At 35.3% G+C, this 20,307-nt stretch overlaps 1 protein-coding gene across 2 annotated transcripts in view; it reads right to left on the minus strand.

Annotated features, from left to right (window-relative positions):
* The window catches only part of AKT3 (AKT serine/threonine kinase 3), a 151,937-nt gene that overhangs the window by 130,740 nt on the left and 890 nt on the right, over positions 1-20,307 (minus strand). For both annotated transcript variants that reach the window (XM_027657331.1, XM_027657330.1), the window contains exon 2: positions 9,397-9,551. In XM_027657331.1, the coding sequence (XP_027513132.1) occupies positions 9,397-9,442 (46 nt within the window). In that variant the 5' untranslated portion in view covers positions 9,443-9,551. The remainder of the gene's footprint in view (positions 1-9,396; positions 9,552-20,307) is intronic.

A 20,307-nucleotide genomic window follows, 5' to 3' on the forward strand; every position in this document is an offset into this window, starting at 1 on the left:
AAGTGACAACACAACAGAGTAAGAAGAGAACATGACACTTCCCCCATTTCAGCAACAGATTCCACTTAATATAAATTTCAAGCAAACGTGGAACAGCATCTATCAGGGGCAAGTCCACAAGCTTCTAATTAAAATACAGTAGTTGCTGCTGCTTCTCAAGAATAAACTTGTTCAGAAAAGTATCCAATGTGTTAGTCAGCATACATAGACTGGTATGATATTATAAAAGCCAGCACAGTTCAAAACAAAGTGAGTGAATACTAGATTTAAAGTAAAGCAAAAGATGCTACATGAAAGCACAATATTTTGTAAGTATTTTCATGTGCATAGAAATTATGTCACTAATCCATCTACACAGTTTCATCGGGTCAGAAGTGTGCAAGTATAGGTAGAGATCTTGTCATGTTCCTATGGATTACTCTTTCCCAGTGATCATTGTTCAGGGGTTTCCTCCAGTCTCTCTGGAAGACATGCCACAAAAGAACTAACCTTAAGATTTTTCCATCTTCTTAACAACTCCTCCCTTCATATGACCTAAGTGATTTAACCTCTTCCTCTGCAACATGTCAGGAGGATAAACGAAACCCAAAAAATCTACTTCAACTACTAGATTCATTTTACTTCCAATATAAAAATTATATTTTAATTACATAAAATTATATTTTAAAAAGCCTGAATACCATAATGTAAGGCACTCAAAAGTTTCTCAAGGATAAATAAACTCACATTCAGGAAGTCTCCGAGGTGAAGTAACAATACTATTTCCATTTTATCTGAGGGAAACTGTGACTTGGACAAATTTAGGTTCCCACAACACTGAGTGCCAAATTTAAGACACTGTTGGCCCAATTTTTTACATAATTTACCATCTTACATGTCTTTCTTCTTTACAAACACAGTTGACCCCAAGTTTATCTCAATGAAAAGCATAGAGTACTTGTATCCAGTAGCACTCCAATCTCTTGCTGGTGGTGTGGTTCTCAGTATCTAGGTCCAGTTAGCAGCCATTTATGAAGACTATTCTGTTTCAGTAACTTTCTTAGAATGACAGTGTTGATTAAAGCCCATTAGGAAGCTATGCTCAGTAAAATATTTTACACTTCAACTGTTCAAATGTGAATAACTTGGGATTATACAGTTTGGAATTTCAATGTAAAAATGGTAACAACTAATGAAACTGGATGCTACTATATTGTAATTAAATATTTTTGGGAAGACTACCCTTAAAGTCAAGACAACCATCAATTTGAAAATGAACTTCTACATCTATCTAGAAAAAAGGAACGTGTTTTCTTACCAGTGTTCTGGCATTTGATGCATTTATTTCCTATCTTCCTAACAGTTTTTAAGAAAGCACTTTATGAGAAAGCAAACTATAAAATTCAGAATTTACAGTAAACAAGATGCTAGTTGGAGTGATCTGATTACAAAGAAATGTACTGAGATTTATGTAAAGTAAGATAACAGTGCTCTGATTTGCAAGGGAAGTAATCAATAACAACTCAGATTAGCTGAGACACAGTAAGAGATGGTACTGAAGAAGACTGGAAAAAATGAGACTGGAGGTACACCTGCATTACAGATAAGGAGTATACACCTGAAGCATATCTTCCAATTATCAACTATTACAAGCTTTGGCTTACAGTGTGACCACAACTCGTATTCCCACTGCCAAGAGGCTCCCAAGTCCATAGCAACAGATATGATAGTGCGTCCAAAGCAAAAATCTAGAAACATACAGTAAGAACATCAAAATGTAAGCATCTTTCAAAAGATTTGGCTCTATTGCGCTGATGGAGTCCTACCTAGAGAGCCAGGAAATCCTCTCAGAGCAAGCTGAGGTCTGTGTTGCTGGAACTGAGTAACAATGTTTTGCCTGCAATTTAGGAAAGATCAAACTGCTCTCAGGAACTTGGAGGATGAACAAATCCCACGTGCTATCAGCATCTTTCCATGTTTTGATGGAAAAAACCCTCTCAATTTTGTCAACAGTTTGTAGAGATGCTCATGAAGGGTCAACAGTTCCTCTAAGAAGCAAAAGGCAAACAAGACAGCACTCAGAGTGGTTACAAAACCTTTTTCCCTTGTCTTCAACTGTCTATTCACTCCCTAAATTATCACTAGTCTGATCTCTTCCCAAAGCTTATTGTTTTCCATTCATTATACAGGAAATGGAACAGACATCCAAGAACATGTAAGGCCAGTGTGTCCAGGATACTCAAAAACACCCATTGCCTAGGTATCTTCCCTATGTAAGAAGCAACCTGTTCTTGTCAGGAATAGCAATTTTCTACCATAAAACTCAAGATTTGAGAAAGCTCAAAGTCATAAGTATGTTCCATGTTAATAATACCCTGTTAGTGCAAGACATAGGAGAACACCTTCTTCCCTTTGAATATATTACTCCATCTTCTATCTGATGTATTAGTGGCAGGAACTAAAACATGCAGTCAAAGAACAGGCACAGAATTTTAGCCACTGTCACCTGCAATACAGCTGCATCTAGAAGAGCACCATATTTACCAATGAGAATCACAACTGTACAACCATTTAAAAACTGAAAACAGTCTGTATTATAGGTAAAATGAAACAAAAACAATTTTAAAAATTTAAAAATCGATCAACTACACACAATTATCTAAATTGGCATTCAGCAAGGATATTGCAGAAAAAAATCTTGAGACTGTTTAAAATACTTTGCATTTCAGTTACTATAGCAAACCGCCTTTAACCACAGAAACTGGTAATAATACAATGTGGAGAGCTGCAAAAACTACACTCATTTATTACCTAAAAAGTACCTGTAATAAAGTTCTCTTTAGCAAAGAGAACACCCCACACTCAGGTTAGTTACATCAAGTTTAGGATTTTTATATGGTTCTGATCCTCTTTCAAGGACAAGTACGGTTAAAAAGGTTGTAATTATTTCAGAAAGACCTTGGTAGCCAACTACAGAGTGAGTGGGACAGAGGAAGGGCCCAAGGCCCTTCTTTCCCAGTGGGGTAGCTGCAGGAAAACAGCCTCTAAATACAGAGATCTCTGCTCAGAGTGTATGTGGAAGTAAAGAAAAAAAAAAACCTGTGTATGAGGTTCCCCTGACTGCAAGCAACTTTACAGTTTTACCTAAATCCATTTCTACACTGAGTGCATGATACGGTAATCTCTTAACTATTTGGAATTAAAAAAAAAAAAATCTAGCTTACATATGTGGATATTAGAAACCTTGCACTGTCAATTTTTCTCTCTTTAGTCCACGTGGAACCGTCTGTTTTACATTCATATATTCTACTGAAACTATACAGTAACTCACATTTTCTATTAATTACACAGAATTAGAGTAAAACAATTACAATATGAAAGGCTTACTTAGTTTCAAGTGGTTCATCAATCGAGACTTCACCTTAACTACTATTTGCTAAGACAATTAGAAAAAAAATTGTTTAAATTTCTTCTACTTTGTGTACCAGATGTTCAACATAGTCTATTTAGACTTGTCTTTCTTAGAGGTGTGTTAAACTGCTCAAATAATTTAGACAATCTGCAAACAAGATTTCTGACAGGTTGTGAATAACACTCAATTAATAACATAACTTCTGAGACTAATTTTTCAATCAAGGCATTTATGCCCCCCCCAAAAAAAACCAAAACAAAAAACCCAAAACAAAACAAAATGAAACAAAAAAAAAAAAAAACCAAACCACACACACAAAAAAAACCCCAAAACACACCACACCCAACATCATATCAGTCTCCACTGTGTATTTCCAAAATTAACATCTGTTTGGTCTTGGTTCAACTGTAAAACTCAATGTTCATTAAATGAAATAATACAGTTCTTTTTCCGATTTTGAGCCAGGGGGAGGAGGGGAAAAGACATGTTACCCCAAGACTATTAAAAATCAGTACCTTAAAGAACAATTGTATTCCTATTTGGAGCAACAGATTTATTCCACTACACTATTTATTCTTCTTGATAGTACATATAACAGCAGAAAATATTTTCCACGTTATTTCTTAAAATCCCATAATATCTGCATCATGTCCTGAATTGCAAAAATGAAAACAGACCAGCAGTTGAGTGACTCTCATCACAGTAAATCAAACACATCTTATCCTATAAACTGTATAGGTTTAGAAATATTAACACTACTTCAAGTTTAGATACTAAGAAGTTACAAATGGCTGTATTATTAAAAAAAAGAAAACAAAAAAAATTGAGTGAAAATTATATCACAGTATTTCAGTGATCCATTATTTACAGAACAATCTCATTACAGGAAAGCTTCATGACATCTGTTTTTTTACCACCATCTCATTACATCAAAACTTCTTAAGTTATTATGGTTAAGCCACAGCAATTTTGTACTTCAGTTCCCTCTGAACACTAGTACTTCTGTACTTCAGGTGAGTGTTGAAAGATAAAACGAGGACATTAAAAACTGCAGGATTATATTAAATTCACCCCCAAACCCAAGTCAGATACTTTATCTATTCAATAAAATTTGAGTAAAAATATATGATGTAACCCATGCAAAGATTGCCACAACAAACAGCATTATCTAGTGTTACACACTGGAACAGAGAAGCCCAAACAGAGGTATGGTAATTGAAGTATGACAACACAAGCACTAACTTAAACAGACACCATTTTGCTTCATCTTTAAATAATGATTTAGCCATCTTGTTATGCAACACATACTAGGTACGTCCTCCCAAAAAACCTTACTCTTTCAATTAAAGAAAAAGTTAGTTGACACATTAAATTTAAAACTGGGTCCTTTAAAAAGTTGGCATCTTTGTCAATTTTTCCTTTGTCCCAAATGATCTTTCAATAACATGATAACGAAGACTCTTAAACCTTTTCATATGTTTAAATTAATTGAAGTCTTGTGCACAGTTTATATATAAAGAAATTAGGTTGCAATTAACCATAGTTATTAATGATTCTTAAATCTAATTGTTGTGACTATTATAGACCTCAGACAAGGTCAACTCTACAACTTGGGAAACTTTGGCTTTAAAGAAAAAAAATACCAGCTGAATTATATGCATAAAATTCACTTTTGTAATGACATAGCTTAATCATACTAAGCATGTTCATCCATGTAAAAAAACCAGCTGTTTCCAAATTGATAAATTAAAAAATATCCCCCTAATAAAACAGTAAATTTTAACTAGTAAACACAGTGAAAGTATGTTAAGTAAAATTAAAAATACTAGCTCTTACAATAATATTAAAAAAAACCAAAAACTGCAAAACACTGCACTTATAAGCAAATCAAAAATGTAAAAGTCATTTCAGCAATTACTGCAGAGTGCTTACACTAACTGTATAAATGCCAAATGTTTAACTTCTGCATCTCAGTAGCAACGTTCAGGTCACCATATTTAGGATTTTTAGTCAAAATCACTTCCCTTTCATCTGTACGCATTACAACAAAAAACATTAGTGTCATCTAAAAAGTAAACTCATAAAGGAAGACAACCCATCTCTCTCCTAATCTGGCTACAAGAATAAGGGGAGAACAGAAAAAAAAGAAAAATTATTAACCTCACTGAGATGGTGAATTGCAAGAATATCTTTGCGCACATGGACACAGGCCACGAGATACTTGGTTGTTATCACTAGATCTAAGACTGTAAGTTACAACCATAAAACCATCCATACAAAACACATTTCTACTCCTCTCTTTCCTCAGCAGAGACTCAGCTCTAAGGATACTGCTCCACTGGCTCTCCACTTGTACAAGTTCTGACATCTCACAGGGTACATCTGAATTAACACTTTAGTTCAGATAAGGAGAGCACTTGTGCAACAAATCTTCCCATCACCAGTTATGCACTTCCAGTTGCTGCATGAAGCAGTCCCAGAGTGCACAAACCTGGTTCCTTCCAGATGAAATTAAAAGTCACATGATGCACTCCAGGAGCACTACCAGTGCCAAAGGGGCACAGGAGCAGACAGGAGATGGTCCAAAGTAACACCCACTTCACTTTGCAAATGCATTCACTGTTGACAGGTATCAAATCCTTATTACCAATTATTTCATTCTCTGAATCTGCTCTCATAGGGCTGCATTACTTGCTCAGGGAGGTCCAGCCACTGTGCTTCAGGGTCTCCTTTCATCTGTGAGAAGGGACCTGACCGCACCTGAGGTTCACCAAGCTTCTCAGGCATTGCTTCCTTTTGGGTTTTCTGTCCTCTGTTGTCCAAAGTTCTCACCTCCAGCCTGTCATCTCTGCCCATTTGACCTTTCACACATAACAGTATACTCTTCCTCAGTATCATCTTGTCTCACCATACTGAAACATCATTCCCTAAAGACTACTCAAAGCCCAACTATGATCATAAATAAATTTAACTCTGGCATTTTCTTAACATTCATTATTCTTAACATTCATTCTTAATATTCATTTTCTTAACATTCATTCATTCTTAACATTTCTTAACATTGAGTAAAACCCTCAATGGGTTCCTCGTTTAAGCACACACAGAAAAACAGGGTTTTGAAGCCAACTATGTAGCATCACATAGGATTCTTCAGTGCTCAACAGCAGGGTTAAAAGCCTACAAACATATAGCCCTCGGCCCTCTATTACTGGCATGGATACAGCACTAAGGATAATAAAGCAAACATTTTCTTAGTGCATTTCACAGACATTAAGAATTGTATCACAGTGCCCTGAACACACCCTATCTTCTCTAGCCTCTCTCTAGCAGAATCTCAATTCAGAGAGAGATCCCCAGCTCAACTTTTAGTCCTCCCCTCTCATTCCCACATTCAGTTTGCTTAACTCGCCTTTGTAATGACCTATCTCATTAGACAGCTCCTCAGAACCATTCTTCATCCCCATACTTGCAAGTCATCCTAATACTCCTTGACTGGGCTGTGAATCACGAAGAGGGATTGAGGTTTTTTCTTGTATCACAAACCATTCTGACTGCTGAAAGGGACAATTTTAAAAGGTCCAAGGCTATATCCGCAGGACCAAGTAATTTGGCAAAATAGAAACAGATCAGTCAACTGAAGCAGCTGATGCTCAGGTCCCTATGTTCCCAGCAGGTAGGGTTTACAAGATTTATTTCAAGGTAAATTCAGTCTGGAGTCTCAGATTGAATGGTGCACCATATGCGGTTCAGGGCAGTCCAAAGGACTGGTCACTGGGGCTGGAGTTCACTTGGTGTCTGCCTGGAGAAGGAATCCCATGCTCCCCTTCCTTCAGGTGGAACGAAGTTTGTACCTACCAAAACAACCCTGGGAACTGAGCCAAGGAGCATCAAGTGCTGATGATCAGAGAAGTCACTTTAAAACTGTAATAGCATGTTAGCTTATGGAAGCGAGGCAGCTTTACCCAATCCCATGATGCTTCTTAGTACAGAGAGAGAATATGTAGCTGCCAAAATAAGAAGTGTCTACTGAGCATATTCCAATTTTAAGAATTAAGATTAAAGTTAGATACTTTGTCTTGGAAACATTTAAAAAAATGCACTTAACAACTTTGATTTTCTTGCTCCAGAGCAAGGTCAAAGTTGTAACTACATGAAATGTATAACCATTGAATTAAATGCTTACAAATTCTTTACACTGTAAAACACACTGCACTTTTCCTTTTGTTTTCAGAAACAAACAAAACAAACACTTTAACCCACCAACAAACAGAATAAGTCAGACACAGAAAATTAAGGACAATATTAGATCTAATTAAAAAAAATAATTAAACCACTAAAAACCTATAGTTATCTATTGCAAGAAATTAAAAAAAAAAAAAACACAACCGTAAATTCACTCAGTTATTTAAGATAAAGAAAAATGCATTTCAAGAAATGTCTTTTATTAGAAAAGAAAACAATTACCAACAAAACTAATATGAAAATGCCAACTCAGTGGGCTTTTCTTCAATTAATAGACAGTAAAACAGTATGAGGAAAAAAACCTTTATTTTACATTTCAGAATTTCAAATATTAAGACATTGAGTTTCATTGTACATTGTCCTTTTCTGGCCCCTGGTGATTAATATATGCATATCCAGTGCTCACAGAGTTGATACCAGGGTGTAATAAGAACAAGTGATAAGACATAAAGAAATGGATGTCACGTGAAAGGAAATTATTTGAAGCATTCTAGTTATTTGAAAGAAACTTATATGAAATAATTGAAAAAGGAAATCAGATCCCCAAACTGAGTAAACAACAACAAGATAGGAAGGAAAAATAATTGAAAATTTTATATAGTTCCTGCCACGTAAAATTTTATTTGTTATAAATATAAGCATATACTCCAAAATAGGAAGTAGGCCTTAAGCTTCACACAGTTTAACTCATTTTCATCTACAATACCCACAATGCAACCTGAAATACAATTTATGTAGGAACAATAAAAGAATAATAAACTTATTCTCTAATTCTCTTGGCTTCTTGACATTTAATGTCAATCTGCAATAACAAAGCTAATAATGATTTTTGTCTTCACACATTGCTATTGAAACAAAGCATTTCTTTGTAAATTAAAGGGTAATTTTGTATCCACTACTTCCATCTAAATCTTTCTGGGCTAGAATCACAGGAACTCATGGTATAAGTCACCCTAAAATCCAGATCACCTTCTCTCTGGGAGAGAGATTATAGTTCTTTTGGAAATAATTATATGTGCAACCACAACCTAAAGCAGAGCAGCATGAAGCATGGAAGATTTCATTCCAAGTTCATTACATGATATGAATGCCAGATATTTCTAGAAGTTTCCCATTCAAAGCTTAACACAGAGCAATTTTCCCAAATTTGTAAATCACATGCGGACACATTATAAAGTGACATCTCAAGAATTCACAGGAATTCAAAAGTAAGAGAAAATCATAGTTTAGACTGCTTTATAATTATTCTTTAATCATATGACTTCCAGGTCTGTGAAATTATTAGGTGCATGTTGAGCTTTGTGCAAGTACTGTGTAGATTTTATTGGGACTACTTGCATTTGTAATACAAGCTGAAACACACTGAATGATTTTGGCATGTAGGAAATTTCACACAAAGTATCACATCTGCAGCAGCTTCCAGGCAAGCATCTACTGCGCACCTGTATTACTACCTCTTTCAGCTGCCACAACAGCCTATTTAGTTTGATACACAGGTAACAGCAGCTGTAACAACAAGGTTAAGTGGGAATTACTGAGTCCAACTTCCTCTTCACTGTGAGTTACCCCTATAAACAGAGGCAGTGCTGAGGGTTAAGTATTAACAACACCAAGGCCCTAATGGCCACTAATTCCATATGGTCAGATTAACTTGCTGCAGACCCGAAGAAAAATCAAGAGCGTTCATATGTGTAACCATGTAATACCATTGCTCACGGTGTATGATACATCAGAAGAACCTTCCATTAAAAGGTAGAACTTACCCCTCTTCTGTACCCAGCCTTCCTTCACAATGGTAACATCGCTCATGATGACTCCACTCTGAACCCCCAACTCAAAAGAGTATTTCTTTGAGTTATCAGCTTGTCGGTTTGGCTTCTTTTCTGCAGCTTTTCACAATTTCTACTGATGAGTCAGCCTGGAAGGAAATATTAGAGAAAGCATTTAAGCTTTTCTGTTTTTCTCACTTGACAGCCAACAAAAAAAGTCTTTGTTGATGTATTGCACTGACTGAGCTCACATAAAAATCTGCCTTTTTTTTTAATTAACCATATAACAGAATCAAGTTTGAGTCTTACAGCACATTTTCCATGAACACTGCAACACTAAAAAGAAGCAGAATGTGTTAAAATTTAAGTCGTATGGCACTTTTATAAATTGCGCACAACAGAATTCTCTCCCACTAATGCACAGGATGCTCTTAAATTAAAGGCTGCTAGTACTCATCCACAGGTCCAACTCTGAACACACAGGAGCTTTACCCATTCCAACATTTGTCAGAATCTGCGCAATGGACAAGTGGTTCCTTTATTATGGGTACATTGATCATATCAAGAGTGCAAGAAAGTGGAAGGACAAGTCCTGTAAAGAAGCTTAAAACCAAAAAAAAAAAAAGGCTACAGAATTACAACATTCTTCCTACTTCCACTATAACTTCCTTATAGCCGATAGAAATCCTTAACTTACATGAGTTTTTAAAAAATCATCATAACGTCCAAGTACACAAACCAGAAAAAAAACAAACCAATGTTTAGTTTATGAAAAGAAGGAGCATACATTCAAAGCTTTAAGCCAGGCAGTGACAGGAGTGCTCTTTCCCCTACAAAGCTCAGTTGCAGGACACAGAAAGGAAGTTAGTCCTGGAACAGGACATACCACTCTCAGAAGCCACAACTCTCTCTTTCGACCACCACATTCCCAGAGTACCTAACAGCTGTGAAGAAAAGATAAATAGCACTAAAATCAAGTAGGAAAAGATGCCAGAGGGCAGGAGAGGTTTCCTTTTGGCAGCAAACTGCCTTTCCCCTCCATCCTTCAAAATAAACAGAAGCATTCAAATTATGCTCATCCAAAAAAGGGTGGGAAAACAAGAAATGGGATTTTTCTGATAGTGGAGCAACACCCTTCTACAGCTGTATACACAGGAGCATGCATGTACACAGTGCTAGCATAGAACAGGAACCTACAAGTTCAGTGTTATGAAATGCAGTCCATAAATATCCATTTAGCAGACGGACCAATAAATGTAAACACAACAGAAACAAATATGGCTGTGCTAGAACCTATCTGTGCAACAAATGAATGAAGAAAGGACTGGGAAATAAGCTGTTTTAACGTTATCAATTACAAGCTAAAAACTGAACCATTATTGACACGCAGGTTATTTCTTATTTATCATTTGAAGAATGTGTATTTGCACCACACAGCAGCTAGATGGAAGGCTACTTCTGTATGGATGCTGTAGCATGCAAAATAAAACTTGGTATGAGTATTTTTTTCAAGTGGTATGCAACAAAAAAAATACAGCACAACCTGACTTTACAGAAACACTGAAGGGTGTCCTTTTCAGTCTCTTTCACTGAACTGTTGTTTAAAAATACACAGTATTTCAGCTGCATAAATGTAAATAAAAACCACAATCCTAAACTCATTAATACTGCAAAGTTGAAGTAGCATTGACTACAGTGTCTCTAAGACACGCCCATGGCACTGGTAGATATGACGGTAACACCTGCGCAGGTGACACACAACCTCTCGCATTGGCATCATACCCTACTGTCTCTAGAAGGACACCAGACTCCTGTGTTCATGCAACTACACCCTCCCTTAAGACTTAAATACTGTTTAAGCTTTCATAAGAGTTAAAAGAAAATGTTATATACAAGTTTTTGGAAGGACATGAAACTGCTTTACTGATGTTAATTGAGCTGACTAACTTTATCTGTTAAAACATCCTATTATATGCAAGCTGGCATGGTAGAAATAATCAGAGGATACATTTCCACATCCTTCACCTTACTAATGTGAGAGTTAATTTCTGGTTCATACGTTATCAGAACTTTTGTTTGCATGCTTCAAACGAGATAAGCAAGTCTATCAGCTGTGCATGAAAAGAGATCTGACAGATTAAGACATGTGCCTGAAAGCAGGCTGCTGTTTTGCTGTTCTGGATCACTGCAGCACAGTATCAGCTCTTATTACAAACACATAAATCTTTACAAAGCCCAGAGGTGGGTGTCAAACAACTGTGACCTAGGAGCAGCTGTTCTGTGAAGGAAGTGTAGACACATCAGTTTCCAAATACACAGCTTAAGTTCAGTTTTCTACAAGACTTTCGCTGCATTCTTTAAGAAGCGATCACAATTGAATTTTTTTTTTCCACCTATAGAGATACATGAAGCAATGTAACATTCAGTACTTAGCTTGGGCTGGTATATGCTGCAATATGTTTTACTCTTTTGGCAAATTTAATGTCCTTTCCAATTTTGGTGTGCACTTGTGAAAAGTGAAATAATTTATTGTTATTGGTAGAGACACAGTGATAAGAAATTAATCTCTGTACTAAGGAGTAATAATCTTGTCTGCCTGCATACTGATCATTCAGTTCATGATTTCAGTAGATACACAGTTTTAATGAATTAATTTATGTTTGAAGCTCTCTATTTACCCACTGATTTAGTGTTACATAATGAAAATTTGATCTATGACATGATGTTCATGTCAGACAGCATCCCAACAACCTCAAGTGTATATCTGTAGACTTGCACGCCACCCATCACATTTACTACTTTACTGAATTTTGAACAAAATCCCACAAAGTACAAAAATCACATATATATGGTGACAAAATTAACTACATTATCTCCAATTTAGTTTCACAATATTACCGGAAACAACTTTAGAATTATCAACAGTTTTGCGATTGTACCGATTGCTCCATTAATGGGTAATTAAAAGTCAAGCTGAATTACAATGGAAGCTGAAGGAGATAAATCAAAGCACTAAAGGACTAATGAACGTAAAGGTTCTATGTTCACATTACACTTTCAAGAAGCCATTTGTGAGCATCTGTCATATTATCCCTTATTAAATTCCTTTGAGACTTTCTAAAAGCTGAACTCCTTTACTCTGAAAGTCACTCAGCAAAGCTCGAGAAGAGCGGAATTGTAAGGATTATTTCTTATCATGACAAAAACTGACCTTAATGAAAAATAGTCATACAGAAACCTTCTTTCTTGAAGATGTACTAAAGAATTGTGTATAAATGTAAAGAAGTTGTCTGAAACACGTGGAACAAGAACTCTCACATGAAAACAGTATTTCAACTATAGTTTAACTACTTCAAGAAGACATGTTTATTCTGCACATCTGACATAGAACTTAAATACTGGTTAGCAATCAACTCTGCTCTCCCAATGTACTTCAAGTTTCAGCGGCTCGTATGCAGTAATTTCTACAGTTTACCTTACTGCTTTATAGGATGAACCCACAGGAACAGGGGAAAAAAATATAAAGAACTGAAGTTGAACATATTTTGCATTACAGATGTTTCCTACAGGGAAGAACTTAATTTGGTTTTTTATATGTTCCAGCAACTAAAGAACAGGTTGGATTGCTTTTTTTTTATCCCGCATGTTATCAGACAGAACTCGGATGGAAGACACTTATCCAACAGTATATTGTGTGTATTCTGTGGACAGTATCAGACAGTCATGTATATGCATAATACATACAACAACCTACTGTCTGCGCTCATGCAGGTGTAAAAATTTACTCCATTACAGTCAGTGATGTGAAGAATTTAGGGATATGGTTTAGTTGTGGACTTGGCAGTGTTAGGTTAATGGTTGGACTTGATCTTACAGGCCTTTTCCAACCTAAGAGATTCTATGATTCTATCCACACACCTGCTGGCTTGGGTTTTCTTTTTTAAATCTCATAAAAAATGTAAAACTTCCTCTTTCTGCTTTGGGAAGTTATTAAGCCACTTCTATAGTCTTAGATAAAACAATTCAGCACACTTCTAAAGAATTAGTATTATAAGTTTCTAGCTGTAGAGGTTAAAAAGGCAACTTTCTGACCAAAGATTAAGCAGAAACTGCTACATGCAACAGAGTTCCAGATCCCTCAGCTGAGGCTCACAGTTTTTCCAAGCTGTGGTTAAAACTATCCAACACCACCTCGGTTTTCATCTTGCACTTTAGGAATAAGAGCAATATGGAGAAGAACCAGCTCACTTCATGATGCTACCATATCAGAACTGTAAGATCAACAATTAAAATGAGCAATGGACCATTCAGAAGGAAGATGGCTTTTCCTCAATTTCTACTTTAAATTCGAGGAGGCTCTCATGCCCATCACAGCAGTCAGATACCGACATAGACATGGTAGATGGTTAGAAGGAAGGAAAATACCTTCCAAGCAAAAGAACTAAAAACTGTGGTTCAGGTCTACACTCAACACCCACTATGTGCAAGGGAATTGTCACTGAGATTCATAAGAACAGACAACACTCCCTTGGAATCTGGGCATCTTCCCATTTCCCCTACGACACGAGACAGCTGAGTAAAGAAGATAGCACCCATAAATTCAGTGTAAATTGTATGATTCAGGTCTCTGTTTTAAGAACTTCCATAAACACAGGCTTCTACTTTCCACAATTTTGGAGCTGAGAAAAAACAGATACTCTCACATTTACAAACTCAAGTTACCAGAGAGAATACCAACAGGATCAGTTTCAGTGCTTCCAAAGATGATCCCCATAACTTCTCATACCATTATCAACAAAGTGAATCATCTAACCTTGTTCTCTTAATATATAAGAAAACTACCAATTTCCCTTTTTACAAGCAATCATTTGTTTAGTAAAATGTTTGGGGAAAAAACAGCAAGTGAATCTTTCTGATTCACTTTGCCTGACTCATTGAGATTCTTTGGTCCCCTATGTAAGCAGAGCCAAATTTCATCATCTCTATCTTCTTATTTCTCAGACAGTTAACTGAAAAATTCTGGGCATGCACCCACAAAACACACATCAACAAAAAAACCAGTTCTCAGTCATCCTCTAGTGGCTTTCATCACACACACATTTGTTTCCTTGCTTTGGGGGCTTTTTTTTTTTTTTTGCAGTAGATCAACCTCTTAAGAGGTGTTCTCAAATTTCAGTTTGAATCCTCCAAAACAACGGAGCAGGCTGTAACTGTTTCCAGTGCTGGCTGCAATCACAGAGCAAGGAATTCAAAAAGACAAGGCTCTAAAATAAAAACAGAGTTGCCTTTAGGAATGGAAGCTGAGACCCCGGTTTTATTTATACGAAAAACGCATGCATATCCTCTTCCCTTAGCAAAGCTGTTATCTAAAAGTCTGGCCAAACAATTAGAGGATATATTGCACATCATCAAAAATTACACAAAAGACTACATTGCAGAACAGAAATTGTTCCAAAACATGCTAAATCAAGTTAGACTATATCATTAACGAAAGAATCACATTCAGGTGAGTGCTTTATCTAAAAAGTATATAGTATTTACACAGATTTTTACAAACTACCTATAGAATTCTGGTTATACTGACTGATTTAAATATTACCATTGCTTAGACTGAGAAAAAAAACCCTCTAAACCAACAGCATTCATCCAACTTATTAGAGTCAATTAAAAAAAAAGTTTTTAAAAATAAACAAGTAAAAAAAAAAAAACCCACAATACTTAACCAACACAAAACAAAGGATGAACTAATTTGACAAGACAGAGAAATAAAAAATAAGATTATTAAAAGAAAATAGATGCTAAATTTATAAAATGGTAATCTTTATGTACATACAATTAAGATGCTTAAAGATAAATACATTCTAAGTAGACATGCTCATACTTTACAGATTTTAAAACAAATATAAAAATTTCTGAAATATCTCCATGAGAGGTATTGCAAATACCTTTTAAACTATATTTTATACTAGAAACTTCAGTATCTTTAAGAATGTTAGTATAAAAACTTACTCCTAACAACTTTATTTTGTAAGTTTTGATTTGGAATATTGAGGAGCGTAATATGAAAATGGCACTGCCTACATCTTGTGGTAAGGAAAAACAACATAATTTAGAAAAGATAAATAGCTCTTTTTAAAGCATGCTTACGTGTATGCTCAATATTTTCACTGTTCTATTTTCACTTTCAGTATGTCAAAAAGCTGCACATAACTAATATATTCTCAAATAAGCCTAGTTAGGAGACTACAGGCACACTGAAATATTAATTTACAAGTTATATGTTTTATTTAGATTCTGTAACTGAATAAGTTTATCAGGGAAGAAACTACCATTCTGTATTTCATTTCCTATTATAATGACAAAGCAAGTTATTTTAAGGGGCAAAGGTATAATTAAAGTAAGGTGAACAAAGCCACCCTTGCCTTTGTTTACCAAGGTATAAAGGAAGTTTCTAAAGTAACTAAATTGTTTCTTTAGAATCCCACGTGAAACGTTAACAACCCATTGTTTTGCCTTGTGTTTATCCACAAAAATGCTTTAAATCCTTTCTGTCTCCTCCAATCACATGAAACAATAGCTAAAAAGCAGACAGAAGCAGTGATAGAACTTACTAAAGCACGTCTGAAATTTAACCAGACAATACTTTTCAAGTAGAAAATTTAACCAAAGTATACATTTCAAGAAGGGAGGGCTAAAATTATGCATCAAAAAAAGTTACTAAGACAATGAGCCTGGGAGAGTCTTGAGCTTAGAGGAAGCCAAATCAAGTATTACTTGAGCTGAGTGTCACAACTATCGCAATGTTACTCCACTCAACTCTTCAAATAAGTAATAAGTTTAATGTGCCAAGGATTAATGTAGGAATACTCATTCTTGTCTTTTTTTAAAAAAGTTCCTGTGCCCTTTAAAAAAAACAGTTTAGAAATTACTCGAGAAATGAAGAAAAATTAAACTTAAGTTCCACATTTTTAAAACAAACTAAAATTGGGTTTTGATGTCTAAAAGACTCAGAAAAAAAAAAGTAACCTAATTTTCAAAAGTTCAAAGAACCTGGAAATTCCTAGTCATTCTGAAACGAGGGTTTTTAAAATATATCTTCCAAGAGATACAAAACAAAGTTTCATTAAACTCACATATTTAATTATTTCTATGATAATAACTTTTCTGCAGCACAACTTCATCCTGTGTACAAAACACTGAGCACACTGCTGAATAGATACCAGAAATATGTGAAGTGCTGTGAGTAACAAGAAATTACCGAGGAAAACAAAAAATGTTCTTGAACCATTAACATAAAAGATGAGATAAGTTCAATGACTTGTCTACCAAGCAGCTTTCTTTTAAACTCTTACGCAGTAGGCTTTATTTATTATCTCTATATTGAACAAATCAAATTATGAATTGTCTTGCAACAATAGGAATGAACTTTGTGATTTCTTCCTACAGAGCAATCAAACATTGCTGAACCTACTAACTGTCAAATTCTGACACTGCAACATGACTAGAACATAATCAGTTTCTAACCTAAACCTTTGGACTTTCTTCTTCACCTTCAAAAAGCATTATTCTCATCAACTTGAAATCTGAATTTCCTAAGGACAGAAGGAATTCTCTACAACCTTAAATGAAGATTGTGTATTTTTCAAGGGTATACTGTTGCTTATACACAGTTGCAGAGCTCATTAGATTGAAGGTCTTTGGCAAATGTTATATGAAAAGCCAGATTACATGAAACTCACATGTACAACCTCAATTCTCTGTCTCAAAGTGTATCAATACATTTAGAAAAGGATATAATAATTTCAATAAAAGTTCATGAGGCAAGCTGCACCAATTACATATCTCAAGAAGTACACTTAATGTTTAGGGAAAATATAAATGTGTGCTAGTAGAAATTGTTTTGCAAGATTGCTGAGACTCAACTGAGAAACAATGTATTAATTCTGTGGTGTTAAATCAGCTGTACAAGAAGGTTTTGGCTGTTAGACACTGCCATTCCACAGCTACAAAAAGGCAGTGGTCAGACCTTCATTGATCTCAGTAAAGCTGAAACAGGCTCTTCATTTCTGGTCCTACTATAGGAGGCAATCAAACAACTTTACCACATGGACAATGCAGGAAAGTCTGGCAAACCATGTTGTCAAGTAATTCAAACATGCACATGAAATATTGAAGTCCCAGTTGCATCTTGAAGGGAATTTAAAAATCGCTACTGTTCTTTAGTCAGGATATTACAAAGAAAAACGTCACAGGGCAACAACGTATTCTTAATGCCATTTTTGATCAGTATGACTCACACTTAGACACTCGCACAGAAATACGTGGAAAACGAGGATTGGTTAAGATGGATTCAACATGCATTAATTTATTTAACCTAAACATGACAAGTGTTGACACAAATAGTATCAAAAATCAAAGGAACATTTAAAGTGAGCAAAAGTAAGTACCTTCATATACCCAAGCCAAAAATGCTCTCTCTCCTTGAAAGCAACATCTAATGTAATTAAACCTTGGGGGATTTTTTGGAAGCATTAACCTTGCCACAGCTTCCTACTACACCTGAACATCTTTAATAATAAAGGCAAAAATAAGGTGTTTAAAATCCATGGCACGCATCAAAACCACCTGAATGTCCACACTTAACATTGATCTAGAATTATGGAACAAGGGAAAAATGCCAAATAATCACCCACTACACCCTTGCATTTTTTGCAGTGTTTTTATTAGTATATAGTAGTGATTTGTCTAAATAAGTTTCTTTTATAAATTCTCTTCATGTAGGTAGCCTGGAATGTTATTCATACAATTAGTCAAAATAAGCATATAAACCCAAACTTTAAAGGTGATTTTTTTTTTTTTTAATGCTAAGTAAAACACTGAGAAGTTAACTTTCACATTCAATGTTTGAGATTATTTGCTGGTAGTTTTTTGGGTTGGGTTGAAGTTTTTTGGTTTGTTGGTTTTGGGTTTTTTTTTGGGGGGGGGGTGCCTCTAACAGAATATTTTTTAAATACTTTGAATCAGCTTTTCCAGTTATTGTATAACTTATCTTTAGAAAGTAATCTTTGCTACACCACACCAACTTGTTCCAAAGAAAAGTGACTAGTGCAACACATCTATTTACCAAGGAGACCCTGTGCTCCTGTGAAGTCTCTTCTGCACAGCAAAGAGGAAATGTATTGGTGAATAAGCAAGATTCTCACTGAAAACACACCTTTCCTCCCAAGCAACACAAAACTCCCTGAACTACATGCTGTGCTAGAAAGTATCCCCTATCCCTTCCATGGTATTCTTATTAGATATATCCTAATGAAATGAGAATTCAGCATGACAGAAATTAATCTAATATTCTACAATTATTTTAAAGGCCATTTAAGTTGGCAATTTTTTCTTACGTAAGACAGTATTTAAACAAGAAGTGGGTTGTAAATTTCATACAAATACTGAAAATAAAAGCAGCCTTTTAACCTTAAATGAAACTTACGGCTGCACACATTTACCTGTTTCCCTGTTTTTGAATTCCTACTGTGGTTTGCAAGGGGAATATAGTGCATATTTTGAACAGAATATTTATTAGTTGGAAAATGAGAACAGAGGGCTTTTGTTATACAACTAAAACACCTACAAAGGGTGCAGTTACAATATGGTGCACTACTTTAGTAGCAAAACAATTCACTTATGCATTATCCACATGAAAATGGAAGTACAGTACAACAAAGTTTTCACTCAGTATATATCCATGTCTTTCCACTCTCCAATGTGGATTAAAACATGCCCAAGCCATAGAAGATGCCAAAGAATATTGAGTCTCTGTTACAAAAACTGAAGGAAAGCTAGGCTACCATGTTACTAAGTCCATCACACCTGTTGCATTAACAGCACAAAATGAAACTGTAACCACACAGTTACAAGAAACTGTGTCATCCTTACACTAAGCACAGAAATTTCAAATGTGTTTTAACACTGACTGTTCTAGTAATTGTTCACACCTGTATTTCAAAGTTATTTAGCAAATAATATTTAGTGGGCAAAGGAATTATTATTCAATAAATCTCTTTAAAATGGGAAAATGTGCACCCAGAAAGTGAAAGAATATGCGATCAGTCGGTGTTACACAAACTCCAAGTAGCTTGAAGGATCTTTCAGTTATTATACAAACTTCAGACACATGTTGTTTCAAACTGTAGTAGGAAGCCAAGATATGGTTTCTGAGTAGCATCTTGCAAACAGAAGCTTGAGTTACAAACAACTGCAGAGCTCTAGTAAGTGGTTTGGGGTTAAGCTTAAAAAAAAAACACCAAAGTATTTTCTCTTTCACAAAGCATTTGTTACAGTGTCAAAAAGTCAACAATTTCTAGTGCATATTAATGCCCCAAAATGAAGAACAAGTGATGGAGCAAGACACTGAAATACTGTTTTCTGTGAACCTATTCACGAAACCAAGGAGATTACTGAATCCATTCAACCTAGTTAGAGTAAGTAGTAATACACCATAAACTGTCTAAAATAAGACAGTCTTGCTAATATTATCTGTGTATACACACACACCACACACTCACAGTGGATAAAAACCATGAGTTATTCAAATATTATGTGTAGCCTTCTAGGAAACAGAGACATTTTCTTATCTCTAAAGTTTTTCTTCAGCCCTTATTTGAACTTACTGGTTGCATCCAACCAAAATATATCTACATGGTCTGTAATTAGCAATCCAATCCAATTAAAGATATTGGGGTCAACTTATAGGTTCCTGCCAAAAGAAAAAAAAAAAAAAACAGTCCTACAAACAGAATCTTCTTAAGTAGTACACTTACTTCAAAAGTCAAAATAAGGTTCATTCCCTATCTCATGTACAGTCTTTCCATATTCCTATGCAGAACAGCCAGAACTAGTCTATAGAGAAGC

This window comes from Corapipo altera, unplaced genomic scaffold (genome assembly GCF_003945725.1).
Source record: "Corapipo altera isolate COAL_440 unplaced genomic scaffold, ASM394572v1 2c, whole genome shotgun sequence".
Taxonomy (NCBI): domain Eukaryota; kingdom Metazoa; phylum Chordata; class Aves; order Passeriformes; family Pipridae; genus Corapipo; species Corapipo altera.